The sequence below is a fragment of the Capra hircus genome, chromosome 13 (assembly GCF_001704415.2).
Source record: "Capra hircus breed San Clemente chromosome 13, ASM170441v1, whole genome shotgun sequence".
Taxonomy (NCBI): Eukaryota; Metazoa; Chordata; class Mammalia; order Artiodactyla; family Bovidae; genus Capra; species Capra hircus.
The window spans coordinates 58,927,267-58,947,333 of NC_030820.1; the positions used below are offsets into that span (position 1 = coordinate 58,927,267).

A 20,067-nucleotide genomic window follows, 5' to 3' on the forward strand; every position below is an offset into this window, starting at 1 on the left:
TGCTAGCCTAACACAACCTGGGCAGCCTGGCTCCGCAGGAAAGATGTGCCTTTGTCAAGGGATGGTGGGCAGCTAAATCTCCAGCATCTAGATCTCTGACTGGCAGGCAGAGAGTTGAGTGTCTGGAGAGAAAGCAGGAAGGTCTGGATGCGTAGTGGGGACAAAATTGAAATTGCATGTGGTCATGGTGCTTGGAGAAATGGGAAGGGTTCCCTTGGAGGTGGAAACCCTTTACTAAACTTTCTCTTTCAAAAGTATGCCTTGCTTGCTGCCCAGCCCATTTTCATCCATTTGAGAATTGTCTAATGGGACTTGGAGTTGATGGAATCATCTCAGTGGTGGGTGACTCAGAGGGTAGATTGTCTGCCAGGTGATTCATGCTCAAGTCTTCAAAACTGATAACTCACCTGCCTGCTTCATTTCATCTCGAGCAGTGGCTGCTGTGTGGATTGGCCACCTGGGCCAGGAGAAGGGAAATGGAAGATGATTTCTGAAGAAGGAAAACTGAAGATGATTTTGTCTTATTATGACCCCTTTTGACTTCCCGAGGCTTTTCCTTTGGCTCTATGTGATGGGATAAATGTGCTTGCTTTGTCAAGAAGCCACCTTAACCGTGACTTTCAGCTGTGGAAATTGTTCTAGCTTCAGTTGTGGGCAGCCTCTCAGACCCGCAGCAGCAGGAGCAACTCGGCACCTGATAGAAATGCAGAGTCTCAGGCCCCCTCCCAGCCCTGTGATTCAGAATCTGCATCTCCACAAGATTTGGGGATCTTCCAGGGAATCTTGGGTGTGCATTTCTATTCGAGAAGCCTCCTTTGGGTGAGAGCAGAATATAGTAAATTGACCCATTAATGTCCTTTAATAATAATAATATCAGTAGGAATAGCGTCAAGGGACCCCAGGGACTGTGCTATTTAGTCATTGATGTATTATTTCATTGAAACTTCTCAACAACACTGGATGGAGGTACTAACATTGTTCTCTTTTTTTTTTCTGGCAAGGAAGCAGAAATGCATGTGTGGGTGAGAGGCAGGGAGAGACAGGGCCCTGGATCCAGCTCACATCTCATCTGCCTCTAAAGTTCATGACCATGAGCTCTATGCTATGATGTTAGTCTGTGTGAATGAATGAAAGATGCGGTCACAAGTTGCTTCCCTGTGTTCATTTGCTCCTCAGATGTTTTCTGAGTTCCAGCTTCAGAGCAGGCATGGAGTAGGCTTGGAGGGAGATAGGATGGAGCCTGCCTCCCCACGCACCCCCAGTTCAGAAGGGTAATGGGAAGAGGAAGGGGGGAGCAGGAGCATGAATAAATAGACTAATCCCTACGGGCATCACGACTTCATGTCCTGGGCCAACCTTGAGGGGGAATTCAGCATTTTGCTGTCCTCCTTCAAGGGAAACCCATTGCTCCAAGCACCAGGACCGCATGCATGTTCAATTTTGTCTCCACTAGGCATCCAGACCTTCCTGTTCCTTCTGCAGACACTCAGCTCTCTGCCTGCTAGTCAGAGATCTAGGTGCTGGAGATCTAGCTGCCCACCATCCCTTGACAAAGGCACGTCTTTCCTGTGGAACGAGGCTGCCCAGAAAACCCAGACTGTGTTAGCATCCTTGTAGGCTCTACACGGCATCAGATCAGAAGTGCTCGATTCAGCTTCCTCTAAAGATCAATGGGTCACAAAGAAAGGGATGAGTGACACACCAGACTGGAAATGTTGATGTTGTTGTCTAGTTTTCTACTTCCTTTTTATACCTTAATTAGAAGCGTTTCTGTGGCGTTCTGCTTGCCTTATCCTCAGTGGAGCAGAAGGGCAGATCACAAGTTCCCTTGAATCACCTCCTCTAGTGGTTTTTGTTTTCACTTCTAGCTAGTTCTTTTGCACATCACATCTTACATGTAAACCCAATATGTGAACCAGATCCTGGGAAAGCGTGACTCCCTGAGCTTGGAGCCCTTCGCTCTTCTCAGTCTCTTCCCCTCTTTTCTCCTCTTCCACCACCTGCCTCCCCGTCTTGCTTTGCCCCCACTCCCATGGGCCTCTGTATTCGTCAGGATGATATTGCTCACAAATGACAGTAGCTCGGTAAAAGAAAGTCCAGGCGTAGGACTAGTTTCAGGCATAGCTGGAGGCAGGCACTCAAATGAGAACAGCAGGCATTCTGTCTCTTTAGTCTGACTCCTGCTTTCCCTGATGTTGGCTTCATCCTCAGATACCACTCCTGCCACCCGGGGTAACTTGGTACCTAGTGGTCCATGGGAAGGAGTACTGCTCTTTCTCAGTAGTTCAAGGACTGAGAGTCTCCCGGGGCTGCCTTGGGTCAGAGACGTGGCTACTGTGCCCAAGACATGAAGGACTCATGAGCCAGGCACCTCCCTGGTGGCTGGTGTTGATGGGGTCCATGTCACCTGATCCACAGTCCTGAGGCAGCAGTCACCTGGGACCACCATGGACAAGGGCAAAGGCTTAAAACCTCCCGTCACATCCAGCTCTGCCAACTGCAGGCTGCGTGACTGAAGTCTAGAGACTTCAGTGAGAGAGTTGTTCATGCCCACACCAGCCTAGAACCATGCCAAGTCCCAGGCTCTCCTGAATTTCAGCTCAGAGTTTCCTCTATTGACACCCCCAATGTTTTCAGAGAGGGGCAAACCATTTTCTTTCCTGATAAACAGAGTCCTTCAAAGCACTTCTTGTGGCATTCACCCTAAAGGACCATCAGTGACCTTGCTCTTGCGAGCCCGCTGATGACAAGTTGGAAGGTGTGAGCCTCTTAGAATCCAGCAGTGTAATGGCATGAACGGAACAAACACAGGGCAGGACTCTTTTCCTTCTGTAATTAGAAATGCGGAAAGAATCTTTCTCTCTTCTTTGTTTCTCAGTATATCATTAAGGTGAGACAAGTGCTCTATAACATTCAGGGAAATGTGTCAGTTATTCAGGTATTTCATGGAAAATGGGTTTCTTTGGCTTGAGCAACTCACCTCCTTAGCTGCTTCCCACTTCCATTCAACTGCCACCTCTGGCGGTAGACAGGCTTTCTGTGTTGCCTGATGAAAACCTGGCAAAAAGGAGAATGTGTAAGGATTTTTCTGTGTATTCATTATTAATACTTCTGGTAGAAAGTACACAGAGTTCTCTACTGGGGCTGAGAGCTGCTGAAGCCCATCCAAGCCTGGAGAGCATAGCCACAGGCCATGTGCTGCATTGCACAGTGGGTCCGTGAGCAACATGTGGAATGAGGGGCCTGGCTGGCTGAGTCCTAGTTCTGCTCCCCAAATTCTGAGCAGCCCGGATCTGGATGATTAACCTCTTCCATGATCCTGTTAATAAGATTCCATTTAAGTGTGCTTATTATCTTGTAGGGTTTTCATGAGAATTCAGTGAGTTACTATATCTAAGTGTTTAGTCCAGTGTCTGGCACATAATTATACCAGGTAATGAGTTTTACTATTATTGTTATTTACTGAATTTGGCTCTCAAATAAGTGTTTTTATGTGAGAAAGGTTGAGTTCTTCATTTAAAGGGTTTGCTGGTATTCTGCATTTTGTCAGAAAACAACAGGTACAAAGTTCCTGAAGCTGGAATGAATACAGTGAGTTTGAGTCCAACTGAGGGGTGAGTATGGGCCGGGCCTGGGGGGAGGGTTGGGGGCTTACTGGAGGGAATCAGTTGTTAGGACTTTTTAGGGCTTGGTTTTTGTTCAGTGGCGTCTGACTCTTTGCAACCCCAAGGACTGCAGCACACCAGGCTTCCCTGACCTTCACTATCTTGGGAGTTTGCTTAAACTCATGTTCGTTGAGTCGATGAGGTCTTCCAGTCATCTCATCCTCTGTCACCCCCTTTTCCTCTTGCCCTCAACCTTTCCCATCAGAATCTTTTCCAGTGAGTCAGCTCTTCACATGAAGTGGCCAAAGTACTGGAGCTTCAGGTTCAGTACTAGTCCTTCTAAAGAATATTCAGAGTTGATTTCCTTTAGGATTGACTGATCTGATCTCATTGTAGGGCAGGATAGGGAAGCGGAATTTTATACAAGGCCGCTGAAGAGTTTTGAGCAGAAGTGTGATATTATCTGATTGGATCTTTACATGATCTCACTGGCTGCTGTGTGGAGAATGGATTTTAGTGGAGGTGAGGGTGGGTAAATGTTTTCATCCACGGAGGCTTGGGTGTGTTGTAGCCCCCAGTCCTATAAAAAGGCATCACGATTAAGCTCAAAAGTTCAACTTAAATAAGGACCACAGGAGATGATGATTTCTAGGGGTGTTGGGAGTAAACCCCTGGTGACTCTGCCTTGGCGATAGGGGGTGAAACTGAACACAACAGATGAATGAAGATAGAATGTGCTTTTATTTCCAAACATTAATCGTATTTTGAACCTGACTGTCCCACTGTTTAAATGCGCAGTGGGTTCCTGTATGAAATCTGGGGAAGTGGTTGCGGAGGAGAGAGTGAAAGCCTGACATCCAGGGTCATTCACCCCAGAAATGGATGCACTCCCACGGGTACCCAGGCTTTGGAAGAGTATAGCAAGTAAAATGATGACCTGTCTTCTTGGTTTTCATGACAGCTCAATGGAGGCTCTGTTATGAATGTCTGGACTTGTGTTTGTGGAAATAGTCCTTAAAGCCTCTCTCTATGGTAGCACATGTCTCTGCTTTTCACTTTCATGCATTGGAGAGGCAAATGGCAACCCACTCCAGTGTTCTTGCCTGGAGAATCCCAGGGACGGGGGAGCCTGGTGGGCTGCCATCTATGGGGTCGCACAGAGTCGGACACGACTGAAGTGGCTTAGCAGCAGCAGCCTCTGGGGTCATTAGGCCATCGTTCAACACTGCTGTTTCCAGGAGAGGCACTAGGGTGTCTGGGTTGGACTTGGGGGTGTGGGTGGACACCCTGAGTTTGAATCTCCACTTCTCCACTTGTAGCTGAGTTTCTGTAGATGTCTTTACTTCCCTGAGTATCAGATGCTCCTCTGTAAAATAAGGATGAGCCTCATGTTTGCCTCAAGGGGTTACTCAGAGATCAAAGAATCAAGTGCCGGCAAGGAACTTAGCACAGTTCCTGCCATGGGGTCAGCACTGCATGTGATGTGTATATCTGACTGAGCATTGTGCTCATGCAAAAGTGCTCTGTGTCCCTGCTATTTAAAAGGTGGTCCCCAGACCGGCAGCCATACCCTGTGGGAGCTTGTCAGAGTCAGAAATTCAGCATCTGAGAGAGTAACATTGACATATATACACACTGCTGCTGCTAAGTCACTTCAGTCATGTCTGACTCTGTGAGACCCCATAGACGGCAGCCCACCAGGCTCCCCCGTCCCTGGGATTCTCCAGGCAAACACTGGAACGGGTAGCCATTTCCTTCTCACTACCAAGTGTCAAATAGCTTTTGAGAAGCTGCTGTATAGCACAGGGTGCTCGGCTTGATACTCTGTGATGACCTAGAGGGGGTGGGATGCTGAGGGGAGGGGTGGGAGGGAAGCTCAAGAGAGAGGATGTATGTATACTTATAGGCGGTTCACATCATTGTACAGCAGAAACTAACACAACATTGTATAACAATTATACTCGAATTAAAAATAAGTTAAAAAATAAAGGATTAAAAAAAAAGAAACTCAGAACTTTTGGCTTCACTCCCAATCTGTTGAATTAGCTTTAGGGCTTGAGCAAGATCTTGGGTGATTCCAGCAGATGTTTCTGTTCAGGAACACTGCTCTGGGCTAAAATGTACATAGAAAGGGCAGCTGGATCTGTTTTGATTGTGGAAAACTGTTGGCAGCATTGTGTTGGTGCAAAAAGACATCACCCTCATGGCACAAAATATACAGAGACCCTGAAGTAGCTGGGCATTCTTGGGCAGTCATGTTTGGGACAGAGGTTCTTCATCTGTTAAGTGACTCATCTATGTCAGAGACTTGTTGACAGTATAAATGAAATAATGTGAAAGCTAATATAAAAGAGGGCAAAGTACGTTATTTTTATCTTGTTTGCATAGAAAAAGGACATCATAATCCCTAGAGCTGTCAGTACTATTTTCAAAGAATTCGGTTCCCCCTTTTCCACATCAATTTTCCGGGAGGCAGTGGACAAGACCTATTATTTGGTGTCTCGATTAAAATAATGCAGAGTGACAGTGGCCCAGGAATTTCAGCCTGATATTTTTGGAAACTAAATGGGAGAGTTTTGTAGTTTGGCTAAAAAGCATTGCCCTAGAAAAGGCCAGCAGCGCTGTCAATGGGCATGTTTATGCCATTGATAAAATAGTAACGGAATTGCAGTAGACGGCCACGAGCAGAAGCCAGCGGGATGCTTCCGGGTGGTGTGGTTCAATGTGACACATGTTTATCAGCCACAAAAGCCTTTTTTTTTTTTTATTATTTCCAAACATCACAACCAAAGCAAGAAACAAATCCTATTGTTCACATTAGCACAGAGCAAGCACAGAAAGCCTCAGTATATTACAGCACAAGAAAAATACACAGTTGTATACCAAAGACAGCATAATGTAAGAAATCGTGGGAGAGGGGAACGTGGGGACAACCAGAAAGTACAGTCTGAAGTCCTCTGGGGAGGAAGGGGGTCTGACAGATGCTTGCAGCACACACCTGTGAACAGAGCTCATCAGCAAGGCTCACCCTGTGTTCACAGGAGCGAATCTCTTTACTTTATTCAGTATAGACCTTGACAACAGGGTCACCCAACTTTAACACCATGTCAAACGAAAGGAACGGTGAACCAGAAACCATCCTCCGTCATACATCATCACATCACATAGAAAACCCGTGACAGAGACACAGTTCTTATGAGCAAAACAGCTTTCAAGAAAGTCACAGGCAGCTCAGAGTTTAACTCCCTGAAACTACAGTCCAGCAATTTCTTGAGACATATGCCCTCCCACCCACAATTCCCTCTCTTGTTTTAAAGACAGAAAAGAAACCATAGGAAAAATTCACCTTTTTAAAATAGGGAAATATAAAAAAATAAAAATAAAATAAAATAGGGAAATATATACTTTAAAATAGCAAGGCATCAAAATAGTTTGTCCATGAGTATGTTCTGATTTTCCAAAGCACTTTATCTCTCTTTCATTAGAGTTTTGAAAGATGCCCTGTGTTGAATGCAAACAAAGCCAACAACAACAGAAACAACCGTAATAGTACAAAATGGAATAACACAATAGTAATAACAAAAATAGAAGTGGGTTCCATTCCCATGCTATTTCTTTCGGAGGGGGGCTGGCGATGGAGTCAAGAAGGGGGGCAAACAGCATAGCATTACTTCTTCGGCAAAGAGGTCATTGTTTTTAGGAAGTTGTTTTTACCATAAATAGGGTAATAGACTAGGAGTCTAGTCTCTTATGAAATGAGAGTAAAGCCATTCGAGCTAGGGGTTAGTAGCTGTAACAGGTTTGCTTGGGGGAGATTCCAGCGACCCTTACTGTTATGGCAAATCCTTGAGTCTGTCTGACCTGAAGCATGAAGGAGTGGGTAGGAAGCAGGGCTCAGGCAGGGGTCCAAGACCCCGGGTGCATGGAAATGAATGCAGACAGCACTCAGAGCAGCCTCCATGGATTCCCCCAAGGGACTATTTGAGAAATCAGAGCTTGTGACTTACCCACGTAGGCATCCTTTCACAGAGCCTGTTAGATATCATTTTTCCCTTTCAACCAAAGGCTCTCTGCAAGCTTAAAAACAAAAAGACACCTAGGATCATGACTGTAACACTCTTTTGTATGTCTTATAAGTAGTAATCTGCCTTGTTGCTAAACACCTGGGCCAGCTGGAGGGTGGAAAGTGACCAGACTGAGAACCCTTGCCACGGCCCCACGTCTTATCCCAAGTTCATGCCGTTGCAGCTGCAGAGGATCTCCTTGAAGGTGTTGCGCAGCTCCAGGCTCCGGAAGGCGTAGATGAGCGGGTCGATGACGGAGTTACACATGATGAGGACCAGGTAGGTATTGAAGTGGGCAGTGTAGCAGACGCAGTAGGGGTTGGTGGGGCAGGTTATTATGAGGACGAGGTGGAGGAAGAAGGGGGCCCAGCAGAAGACGAAGACCCCCAGCAGGATGGTGATGGTGACTGCCCCCTTCATGCAGGAGTGCTGCTGCGGGGCCACTCCATCAGCGGGTGGCAGCGCAGCGATGCGCTTGACGTGCAGCCGGGCGAAGAGGAACATGTGCACGTAGAGGGTGCCCATGAGCAGCAGCATGGCAAGGAACATGGTGACCAGGCACACGATGACCATCTTGCTCTCGGAGTAGACGATGAACACCACACCGCAGATGCCGCAGCCCAGCCAGATGGCCGCGATCAGGGCCAGTGCCTTCCTCACGGTCATGATGCTGTGGTAGCGGAGCGCGTAGAAGATGGTGACGTACCTGTCGACCGCAATGGCCAGGAGGTTGCAGATGGAGGCCACCAGGGAGATGCAGATCATGGAGTCAAAGACGTTGTCCATGTGCTGGATGAACTGGTCCTCCAACGTCAGGTAGTCGCTGTTGACCACGGCGATCATGATGGTCTCCAGGGCATTGGACACGCTCACCAGCATGTCGGCCACGGCCAGGCTGCAGAGGAAGAAGTACATGGGGGAGTGCAGGTTGCCGTTCCTGACCACGGCCAGGATGACCAGGATGTTTTCCAGCAGGCTGATGATGCCCAGGGCCAGGAAGACCTCGGGCTTGATGAAGACCTGCTCACAGAAGCGGCTGCTGCTCTGGTTGCTGAAGGAAGGGGCAGCGACGTGCTCTGAGCTGTTAGGCAGCATTGGTTGAGCCGAGTGCAGACAGCACGAAGCATTCATCGCTCACAGACAGCTGGCTGATCGGAGCCGGGGCTCCAGCAGGGTCCTGAGGCTGTGGCTGCTGCTGCTGCTGCTGCTTTCAGGAAAGAAAAAAAGTCTCCCCCCTGATCCTGCTTTTAGATGCTTGTCCAGTGTACAAGCTTGTCCAGTGTTAGGTTTTGTTCTTCCCCGGAATAAAAAGATGGAGAGAGGGAGAGAAAGAGACAGGTCGGGAGAAAGAGAGAAAGACAGAGGAAAAAGTCGGCTTGGATTCCTACAGAAAACTTCCCTGTGTTTCTCCAGGACGATCAGTTTTAGAGAAACTTATCTCTCTCTCCCTTCCTTCTGTCTCTCTTTCCCCCTCTCACATCCCAACCTGGGAACAGAAAACCAGCCACTAGCTGCTACAGTTACGGCAGTTTTCATAGCAAGACGGGGGACGTGGTACCTGTTGTGAGGAGTGCGGAGGAAACACTCAGTTTTTATACATTGGCTGGAGGCAAACAACTCCTACTTAATCTTCAGAGCGGCGAAATGACCACTGAGCATCCGACGTCTCTCTGACTGACAGCAGAACCGGCTCCCAGGAATCGGACCCAGAGATTCAAAAGCAGTCTACCGCCCTCTGCAGGTCAGATCGCACATCTGTTCTCTGGCTGGGCTGAGCAGTTTTTGTCATGGAAACGGCCACAGCCATCCTTTCGTCCACGTATTATTTGTTCATTCTTTTTTTTTTTTTGGTGGCAAACATTTATTAAGCACCTGCCATGTGTTAGGTTTCTGCCCCGTGCAGGAAATTCAGTGGTGAGCAAGACAAACACACCATCCTTGTTTCTCCCAGACTCAGAGTCTGGGGTGGGAGATGAGAAATCCAGCAGTTTTATTACAGTGTGATGCATGCTTGAATCGGGGAATGCCAGGGACTGGGGGAGCTCTGAGGGGGCCCCCTAACCTGCTGATCAAGGGAAGTTCCTGGAGGAAGGGGCTTCTAAGCTTTGACTTCAAAGAACAGAGGTGATGCCCAGTGGTGAGGTGAGAGCTGGGGTTGATGGAGAGAGAAGAGGATTCCAGACAGAGGGAATAACATGCTTACAGCCTGGAGGCTAAAAGCAGTGGTTCTACACGTGGCTGTGGGAATTATCTGTAGAATGTGTTCCTGGGGATTGCATTTGACCTTCTGAAACAGAATCACCCAAGGGTAGTACCTGGGCAGGTGCATTTTCAGTTTTTAAGGGGTGAGGGGAGAACAGAGCCAAGGTTGAGATCGATAGAAAAGAGAGCTTGGTGCTTTTCGAAGGACTTTAGTTTTCTCTGGCCAGAGTGTGGAGCTGGGAGACACAATTTGAGAAATGAGTCTGCTTTTCTTTTTATTTTAAGGCGAGAGGGGCCAGGCTCCTGAAGGACAGTCTCAGCTGAGTGTGGGAGTTTTGGACTGCGGGGCAGTGGGGGGGGCTGTGGGAAAAAGGAGGTGGGGTTTGCATTTTAGAAAGATTCCCCTTTGCATGGTGGAGACTGCTGTGGGAGGGGATGAGTCAGGAGCCTGTGGGGCCAGGGCTGCAGAGATTCACAGGGAGATGATGGCATCCTGAAGCAAGGAGGTGGCCACAGGGCAAAGGGAGGAGTGGACAGAGATCCTTAGGCTATAGGGTCCTGGAGATTAAAGTGTGATGGGATGTGGGACAGTGCAGGGAACACCTGCGCTTCCTTCTTAAGTACCTGGGAGAACAGAGATGCCATTTGAGCTGGAAAAAATGTATTGGTTGGCCAAAAGTTCATTCAGGTTTTCTGTACCATCTAATGGAAAAAGCCCGAATGAACTTTGTGGCCAACCCAATAAAAGGCAGAATTTAGCACCTAATTTTTAATACTTAGCTTATGTCAGATGTGAGGTTGGACAGGAGGATGATGTAAACTCTGGACACACTGAGTCCCCTTGCCACCCCCGTCCCCCTGCTGCATACCTGCACATCAATTACTGGTCCACTGATGCTCTGATTATCCAAGTATCCACTAACTATGGATGTGAATGTGACTGGGTGTGTATTAGACAGAAGAAATGTGCATACAAAGTAGATGAAAACTTAGAATATTTATGAAACTGTGGGGTGGAGAGGTCTTATTGAAAATATAGGCAACCAGAGGGGGAAAGGGATAGGGAGTTTGCGATGGACATGTGCACATGGCTATACTTATTTATTTTATTGTATTTATTTATTTTTAATGGATTGATGATTGCTTTCAATATTGGTTTGATTTCTGTTATACATCAATATGAATTAGCTACAGGTATACATATGTCTCCTCCCTCTTGAAACTCCCTCCCACTTCCCACCCTTTCCCACTCCTCCAGGTTGCTACAGAGCCCTGGTTTGAGTTCCCTGAGTCATACAGCAAATTTGCAAGTAAAAATAGGCATTTTACATATGTTGCTGCTGCTGCTGCTAAGTCCCATAGATGGCAGCCCACCAGGCTCCCCCGTCCCTGGGATTCTCCAGGCAAGAACACTGGAGTGGGTTGTCATTTTCTTCTCCAATGCATGAAAGTGAAAAGTGAAAGTGAAGTCGCTCAGTCGTGTCCGACTCTTAGCGACCCCATGGACTGCAGCCTACCAGGCTCCTCCATCCATGAATTTTCCAGGCAAGAGTACTGGAGTGGGGTGCCGTTGCCTTCTACTTACATATGTTACACACTGCTATATTTAAACTAGATAACCAACAAGGACCTGCTGTATAGCAAGGGGACTCTGCTCAGTGTTGTGTGGCAACCTGGATGGGAGGGGAGTTTGGGGGAGGATGGATGCATGTATATGTATGGCTGGGCCCCTTTACTGTCTACCTGAAACTATCACAACATTGTTAATCAGCTGTACCCCGATACAAAATAAAAAGGTTTTCTTTCAAAAAAAAAAAAAAAGGACAGGCAATAAATTAAGTGTGAAAAAAGGCACCATAAACAAAGTCAGAAGACAAACAGGAAGAAAAGACTTGCCGTAGTCAAAGGTTACTATCTCTTCAATACAAAGAATGTTTTCACATTAATAAGAAAGAGATGATTTACCTCTTAGAACAAGGGGCTAAAGACAGGAATAGAAATTCGCTGAAGAGGAAATGCAAGTGACTGATAAATTTATGAAAAGATGTTCACCCTTCTGTGGAGTCTGGGAAATGCAAATCAAACTTCAGATTGACAAGGATGTAAAAGATATCATATTCAGCTGAGAGTGCTGGGAGAATGACACTTCTGATTTTTGTGGATAGTCTTATCATTTTCAATTTCTACTAAAATAAAAAAAAAATGCATCTGAGTGTGGATTCCAGTCTGTGAACTGAGGGGCATGAAAAACACTTGTATTCATTTTGAACAAAGTGACTTCATTTCTGATGCTAAACCTCTCATGTTCCAGATTGGGGAAAAGAAAATCCTAATTCTCATGGGGGTTTCTCTTCCTCACCCTCTGGGTCACAGCCAGAGGTGTGTTTATACTGTTCTGGTCTGTGGTTTCAGGGGCACTTGTCTTACCTGTAAAGCTCAGACTGCGAGGTCTTTCCCCTGCTTTGGGCTGAGCACCGACATCATTCTCTGTTTATGCATCCTTGAGAGCGAGCAGGTGGGGCCTGGCACTTCAGACCTGTATCCTCAGAGGTGCCCTCATCCCGTCATCCCCGAAATGTTGACGTGGTCTTCTCTAAGCTCTACTCTGCTTTCCTGGGGAAGCAGCCCAGACACAGCTCCTTTTAAACTGACACGGTACTTTGTTTTTGACATCCGTGACTCTGCCTTTGTTTTGTAAAGAAGTTCATTTGTAACCTTTTTTAGATTCTGCATGTAAGTGATATCATACGATAGTTGCCTTTTTCTGTCTGAGTGTCCAAATATTTTAATCCTATGCCTTGAAAAAGTTTTACTTAATAAGATTTACTTATTTAAGTTTATTTTGTTTTTGGCCACACTGCACAGCATAAGGGATCTTAGTTTCCTGATCAAGGATTGAACTCACACCCACTGCGGTGGAAGTTCAGGGTCCCAGCTATTGGGATGTCAGGCAAAACACCCTAAGATTTACTTTTACTCAGACTCTAGGTTCCTAATATTTTTATGCCTGTAAATTTCACTTTACTTTTTTTTAATTGAGACATATATTCCAGAAAATTCATGATTTTGAAGTATGTGTTTCAGTGGGATTTTTTTTTTCATCGTCATGAGGTTGTGCAGCCATCAGCTGTCTAATTCCAGGACATTTTCATAACTTGGTCTCCATTAGCAGTCACTCCTTGTTTGCTACTTCCCTCAGCCTCTGACAATTACTAATATACTTTTTGTCCCTATGTGATGGTACAAAATATGCTCATTGAGGCTGTGTTTATCTTCTGGATCACAAAAGTCTCCATTTTCCAATTTTTCAAATTCAAAACAAGCAAAACCAACAGCTGTAAGCGGAAATGTAAGTTGGGCCTGCCACTATGGAAAATGGAGGGTCCTTAAAAAACTAGAAATAGAGTTACTGTATGATCCAGCAATCCCACTCCTGCCTGGGCATATATCCAGAAAAGATGAAGCTCTAATTCGGAAATATACATGCACCCCAGTGTCCATAGCAGCACCATTTACAATAGCCAAGACGTGGAAACAACCCAAGAGCCTCCACACAGACAACTGGCTTAAGATGTGGCGCAACAGAATATTACTCAGCCATCAAAAGGAATGAAATACTGTCATTTGTAGGAACCTGGAGGGATCTAGAGATGATCACACTAAGTGAAGTCAGTCAGGGAGAGACAAATATTATATGATGCCACTTAAATGTGGAATCTAAAAGATAATACAAATGACTCTATATACAAAACAGAGATGGACTCATGGACATAGAAAACAAACTTATGGTTACCAAAGAGGAAATGGAGTGGGGAGGGATAAATCAGGAGTATGGGATTAACGGATACAAACTACTATGTTTGTATAGATACAGACTACTATGTTTACTATACCTAAAATGGACGAGCAACAGGATTTACTATGTAGTACATGGATGATATTCAATATCTTGTATAATGGAAAATAATCTGAAAAAATATATAACTAAATCACTCTGCTCTACACTTGAAACTAATATAATATTGTACATCAACTAGACTTCAATAAACAAACAAAAACAACAACAACAAAAAACCCAACACATGTAAATTCTTCTGTATTAAAATTCAGTATAAAAGTTATAAGAGCATACAAAACAACAAATCTCTGCTCTTGCTCTCTTGAATTTCAAGATCTTATAAATAGAGAGTGAGTTATTTTGTTTTCTGAGCACTTCAACGCAAGGAACAGGTCAAGGTACTTCCTTGTGCATGCTTTTTAGAAAGAACTTTCTTTCTTTGCTCTCTGCTGGAACCTCTTTTGGAAACTTGGGGTTAAATTTTGCTTCTCCAAGTCCATTTTCCTGTGGTTGATTGACAGTTGTAGCAACCGAGTCAAATCAATGATAAAAAGCAGTTTTCTGAGTCTAGAAGATAGATGATCCATGTTGTTCCCAGTTTTTCTGGTTACCAGATATGATGAATACAAAACCCTCCATGGTATACAAAAAAATCTCTCTGTATTTCTAGCTTGAAAAAAAAAATCAATCTTAGCACCTTATAGTTGTATTTTTTTCTTCAATCATAGAATTGAGTGCCCTTAACTCTCCTCACCTCTTGTTTCCTTGCCTGTTATAGCACCAGAGTCCTATGTTCTGAGTGTTGTGTTTCTTGGCGGGGAGGCATTACCCTGATGATGCTACAGGTCTGAGGACTGTACCACTGAATTATCTCACACCAGGCCTGGATGATCTCAGACCGGAGCTTCTTAGCCTTTTGCTGTGCGTCTGAATCACCCAAATATCCCATCAAAATCCAGATTCTGGTTCTACAGATCTGGGAGTGCTGATGCTGCTGGTCCATGGACTATATTTGGAGTATTGAGGAAAGAGATCTAGCCATTTGCAGGTGTTGACAGAGAAGCAGTGCAAGGAGAGCCAGCCATGGGGTTCATGTGGGAGAGGAGCACGCCACTTTCAAAGGCAGCAGCGATGCCCCAGCTCCTGGACTCGGTGTGTGACCAGGGACGGTCACGCAAGGGGCTGCCCAGAAGCCTAACTCGGGCATCATTCCTGTTGTGTGGCCTCTGAGCTCAATGTTCTGACCTCCCCAGAGAGGTTGTGAGCGACCCAACATCATTTAGTAAATTCCTTTTCTGTTTAAATTAGCCAGAGAGGGTTCTGTTATTCATAACCAAGAATTTGACTCACTCTTGCATTCTAGTTCCGGTCAATAGATATTGTCTATCCGGAAGAATTCCAAGGCTTCATCAGTTTGGAAAAAGAATTCTAAGTAGCTCAGTGGTAAAGAATCCGCCTGCCAATGTAGGAGACCCAGGTTCAATCCCTGTGTTGGGAAGATCCCCTGCAGAAGGAAATGGCAACCCACGCCGGTATTCTTGCCTGGGAAATCCCATGGTTAGAGGAGTCTGGTAGGCTACAGTCCATGGGGTTTGCAAAAGAGTCAGACACAGCTTATGGACTCAGTAGCAACAACGTGGTGCCCGTGCTGATGAGGGAGTGGGAGCCTGCCTGCTCTGCCTCTGGCATCTTTGTGTCACACCTGTATTAGTGTCCTTTAGCTGCTCTCACTAATCACCACAAACTTAGCAGCCAAAACTATCAGAAAATGCATTCTCTCACAGTTCTGGTGGGCGGAAATCCAAAAGGGGTTGGTTGGCAGGGCTCCATTCTTTCTGGAGGCGACAGGAGAGAATCTGTTTCCTTGCATGTCTCAGCCTCTAGAGGCCACCTGTACGTCCTGGCTCATGGCCTCATCCTTCCGTGTCAGAGCCAGTCGGTCATGCCATATTTTTCCGTCTCCCTCGGACGCTGGCCTCTGTCATCACATCTCCTTTCGTAACTCTGACTTTGTTACTGCCCCCCTACAAGGACTCTTGTAGGCCCACTAGGATAATCTAGGATCAACTCCCATCTCTAGACCCATCACCTTTTAAAAAATTTTTATTAAAAATTTTTTATTTAAAAAAAAAATTTTATTTTTAAAAAATTATTGTAGTTGATTTACAATCAACTATTAGTTTCTGCTGTACAGCAGAAAGAATCAGTTATCCAAATACATATATCTATTCTTTTTTTTTAGATTATTTCCCTAGATAGGTCATTACAGAGTACTGAGTAGAGTTTCTTGTGCTATACAGTATGTCCTTGTTAGTTATCTATTTTATATATAGTAGTGTGTATATGTCAGTCCCAATTTTCCAGTTTATCCCTCCCTGCCTTTCCCCTTTGATAACCACTTGTTCAGTTGCTAAGCTGTATCCCACTCTTTGTGACCCCATGGACTGCAGCACGCCAGGCTCCCGTCTTTCACTATCTCCCAGAATTGGCTCAAATTCATGTCCACTGAGTTGGTGATGCTATCCAACAATCTCATCCTCTGTTGACCCCTTCTACTTTTGCTTTCAATCTTTCCCAGCATCAGAGTTTTTTTCAGTGAGTCAGCTCTTTGTATCAGGCTGGCCAAAGTATTGGAACTTCTGCTCCAGCATCAGTCCTTCCCATCAGTATTCAAGGTTGATTTCCGTGTAATCATAAATTTGTTTTTTTATATCTGTGACCCATAACTCACAAGTAACAGTGCTAGTCTCTCAGTCATGTCCGACTCTTTGTGACCCGGTAGACTGTAGCCCGCCTGGCTCCTCAGTCCATGGGATTCTCCAGGCAAGAATACTGGAGTGGGTTGCCATTTCCTTCTCCAGGGGATCTTCCCTACCCAGGGATCGAACCTGGGTGTCTCGAATCGCAGGCAGATTCTTTATCATCTGACCCTCCAAGGAAGACCCATAACCCATATATAGACCTTTATCTTTATCTCACCTGCAAAGTCCCTTTGGCCATGTAAGGTAACATATTCACAAGGTCTGGGATTAGAATGTGGATGTATTTGGGGGCATTAGCCCATCTAACTCATGTTTATTAATCAGTATTTCAAGTCCTCTGGTGAACATCTTTAGCATACTCATAGATGCTCACTTCTTCAGTGACTGACTCATTCTAACTCAAGATTAATGTATTCATTTATAATGATTCCTCTTCTTTAGAGAGCAGAATACTTGAGAATTTGTGTGTAGAAAACCCTGTCTTTATGGGATTCCTGAGACAGCAAATTACTATCCAGAGGTTCTGTGATGAATTAGAAATCAGAAAAAAAAAAGTAGGAAGGTTGGGAGGGAGGCACCGAGGCCTCTGAAAGTCTGGTAAGGTATCTTTGTCTTGAAAACAGACCTCACCTCTAGAGCCTGTGTGTGTGCTTAGTCACTCAGTTGTGTCTGACTCTTTGTGACCCCATGGACTGTAGCCCACTAGGCTCCTCTGTTCATGGGAATTCTCCAGGCAAGAATATTGCAGTGGGGTTGCCATGCTCTCCGGCAAGGGATCTTCTCAACCCAGGGATTGAACCTAGGTCTCCTGCATTTCAGGTGGATTCTTTACCATCTGAGCCACCGCGGGAGCCCAGGAATATTGGAGTGGGTAGCCTATACCTTCTCCAGGGGATCTTCCCAACCGAGGACTCAAACTGGGGTCTCCTGCATTGCAGGTGGATTCTTTACCAGCTGAGCAGGAACTAATTTTCTTCACATAGAGTATCGATTGGTTAACATTGCCGGACAGTAAGCCTTGCAGACTAGAAATGTTTGCCAGTGCTGAGACAGAGACATACTGGACCAGTGATTCACAGACTTTAGCGTGTGTCAAACTCACCTGGGAGGCTTTAAGACACAAATCCCCCCAAGCCCTGCCCCACTCTGTTTCTGACTCAGTAGGTGTGGAATGGGATCTGAGAGTTTGTCTCCATCAGGTCCCCAGGTGATGCTGACTATCTGTCTGAGGGTCACATTTTGGGAATCACTATTACCAGACTGTAAACTCTGTGAAAGCAGGGACCGTGTCTGATTGGTTCACTGCTACATGCAGCATCGATCAGCTGAGTTACAATATCATAGATGTTTAATGCACATAATAATAGCTACATAAGTAGCTTTACTTACCATCTTTTAGACCTAGATAACTGCTGATATGGGGCTTCCCAGGTGGCTCAGTAGTAAAGAACTTGCTTGCCAAGCAGGAGACTAAGATTTGATCCCTGGGCCCGGAAGAACTCCGGGACAAGGAAATGGTAACCCACTCCCGTATTCTTACCCGGGAAATCCCATGGGCATAGAAGCATGGTGGGCTACAGTCCATGGGGTTGCAAAGAGTCAGACACAACTTAGTGACTAAACAACAACTGCTAATACACTAAATACAGTTTGCTATGTGTGTGGTCGGCAAAATAACATCCCCAGTCCCAAAGATGTCCATGTTCCCATCCCAGGAACCTGTGAATGTTACTTTACTTGGCCAAAGGGGACCATGCCGGTATGCTTAATGTTATAAACCCTGAGATGGAAGATTATCCTAGCTCATCAGGGTGAGCCTAATCTAATTACACAAGTTCTTAAGAATAGACAAGCTTTTCCTACTGCTGTGATAAAGATGCTGTTAGAAGAGAAAGCAGGAGTGAAGAGATAAGGAAAGCTCCATTTGCAATTTCTGGTTAGAAGACAAACAAGTTCATTTGTTCACTTGAAGTTCAAGTTCAAGGAACATGGGTGTCCTCCAGAAGCTGAGAACAGCTCCCCACTGACAGCCCCCAGGAAACTGGGACCTCTACTCTACAACTGCTCAGAACTGAATTCTGCCAACAATCTGTACGTCCCTGGGAGGGGTTTCTGCCCCAGAGCCTCTCATTAGGAAAGCAGCCTGCCGCTTTGTAAATTAACTAATACTTCCAAAAAAAAAAAAACAAAAAGAACTAACATCATCTACCGTGTGTCAGGCATTGCAGTGAACACGTTGCAGAAATTAATTCATTTTTGCCTCCACTTTATAGGTAAGGAGAGTGGGCAGGGAGGGCTCAGAACCTCTCCTGAGGCTACAGCAGATGGCGGGGGATGCTTGGGGTTGGGATGCACCTGGCCCTAGAGCAGAGAACTTCTTCTTCCTGCATTTCCTCCCTTAGTCTTTACACCCTGGCAGGGACTAGGGTGCATCCAGAAAGGTGCTGAAGGTGTGGAATTTAAGGAGGTGCTCATTCTCAGGTTCTTGTCTCATCTTAGCTGGGGCCCCACTTCCTGATGCCCCTATGAGGCCGTATTGTTGCAGCAATTGCATTTGACAGAAGAAGAGATGGAGAGGGGCTGTCCCGTTCCTGGGCAAGGGCTGGACTGGACTCCAGGGTTCTTTTCTCAGCAGCCCCTCAGGTGTGGCGCCCAGCACACCTCTTGGGACACGCTTTCTGCTCTGCATCCTGGTCCCGGGCCCCTCCCCACGGTCCATCAGAGCAGCCGCGTTTGCTTGTGAGGCGCCCGCAGAATTGGGACTGTCCTTTGCAAGCAGCCATCTAGTCCCTGTTGGCAGAAGCTAGGAGAAGGCAGCTGGAGTCCTCAGTGACACGCAGAGTAAAGCAGAATCTCACCTCTCTTCTGACAGGAGTATGCTGCCTCGAACAGTGTCCGTCACCCACACACTCCCTTTCCCTTCATTCTGCAGGAGGCTGGTGTTTCAGGCAGACACCTGGCATCTCTGACCTCATCCCTGCATTTCTCTCAGTCAGAAGTCAGGATGGAGTGACAGATCACCAGCTGCAGTAACTCCTTGCTGCTCCCGTGGGGACAGGTGCCAGGCCCTTGTGCCCAGAGACTCTGAAAGATAACTCTCTGGGGGTAGGGGGTGGACTTCCTCCCCTGTACCAGGTCAGAATCCTCCAGAGACTGGACAGTCTCCCCCTGGAGGCCAGGCTTACTCTGAGAGTCAGAGCTTCAGGTATCAGTGGATATAGTAGGGAGGCACCTGAGCAAAGGTGGGAAGGAGGGGAAAGACTCTGGAGGTGTCAGGTCATCAGTCCACAAGCTCACAGGGTCCAGCTCCCACACGGACCCTCCCAGACTGCGCGGTGCTTCTCTCCCACTTGAATGAAGGTCTTGGCTGAGAATGATGTCCAGCCCTGAGTGAATTCCACTCCATGGTGTATTCTGACTTCCTTCATCAGCTTCTACCCTATTCTGCAGGGTTGCAGGGAGGGAAGAATAGCCCGTTCTCTCCTATTCTCTAGAACTGGGCTTTCCTACAGAACCTGGTGGCAGGCTGGGTTCTGCAGGATGGAGGGTGGATGGGCTGGAACTTTCTGAAGAGTGCTCGAATGTGTGGGGGAGGG

At 46.2% G+C, this 20,067-nt stretch overlaps 1 protein-coding gene across 1 annotated transcript; it reads right to left on the reverse strand.

Annotated features, from left to right (window-relative positions):
* Window positions 7,829-8,919, reverse strand: MC3R (melanocortin 3 receptor). The gene has a single exon (XM_005688325.2). It carries the CDS (start codon window positions 8,798-8,800, stop codon window positions 7,829-7,831), a length of 972 nt encoding a protein of 323 aa, XP_005688382.1. The 5' UTR covers window positions 8,801-8,919.

Excerpts from the sequence above, each read along its gene's own strand:
- MC3R (XM_005688325.2), bottom strand. The coding sequence starts at position 8,800 with ATGAATGCTTCGTGCTGTCTGCACTCGGCTCAACCAATGCTGCCTAAC.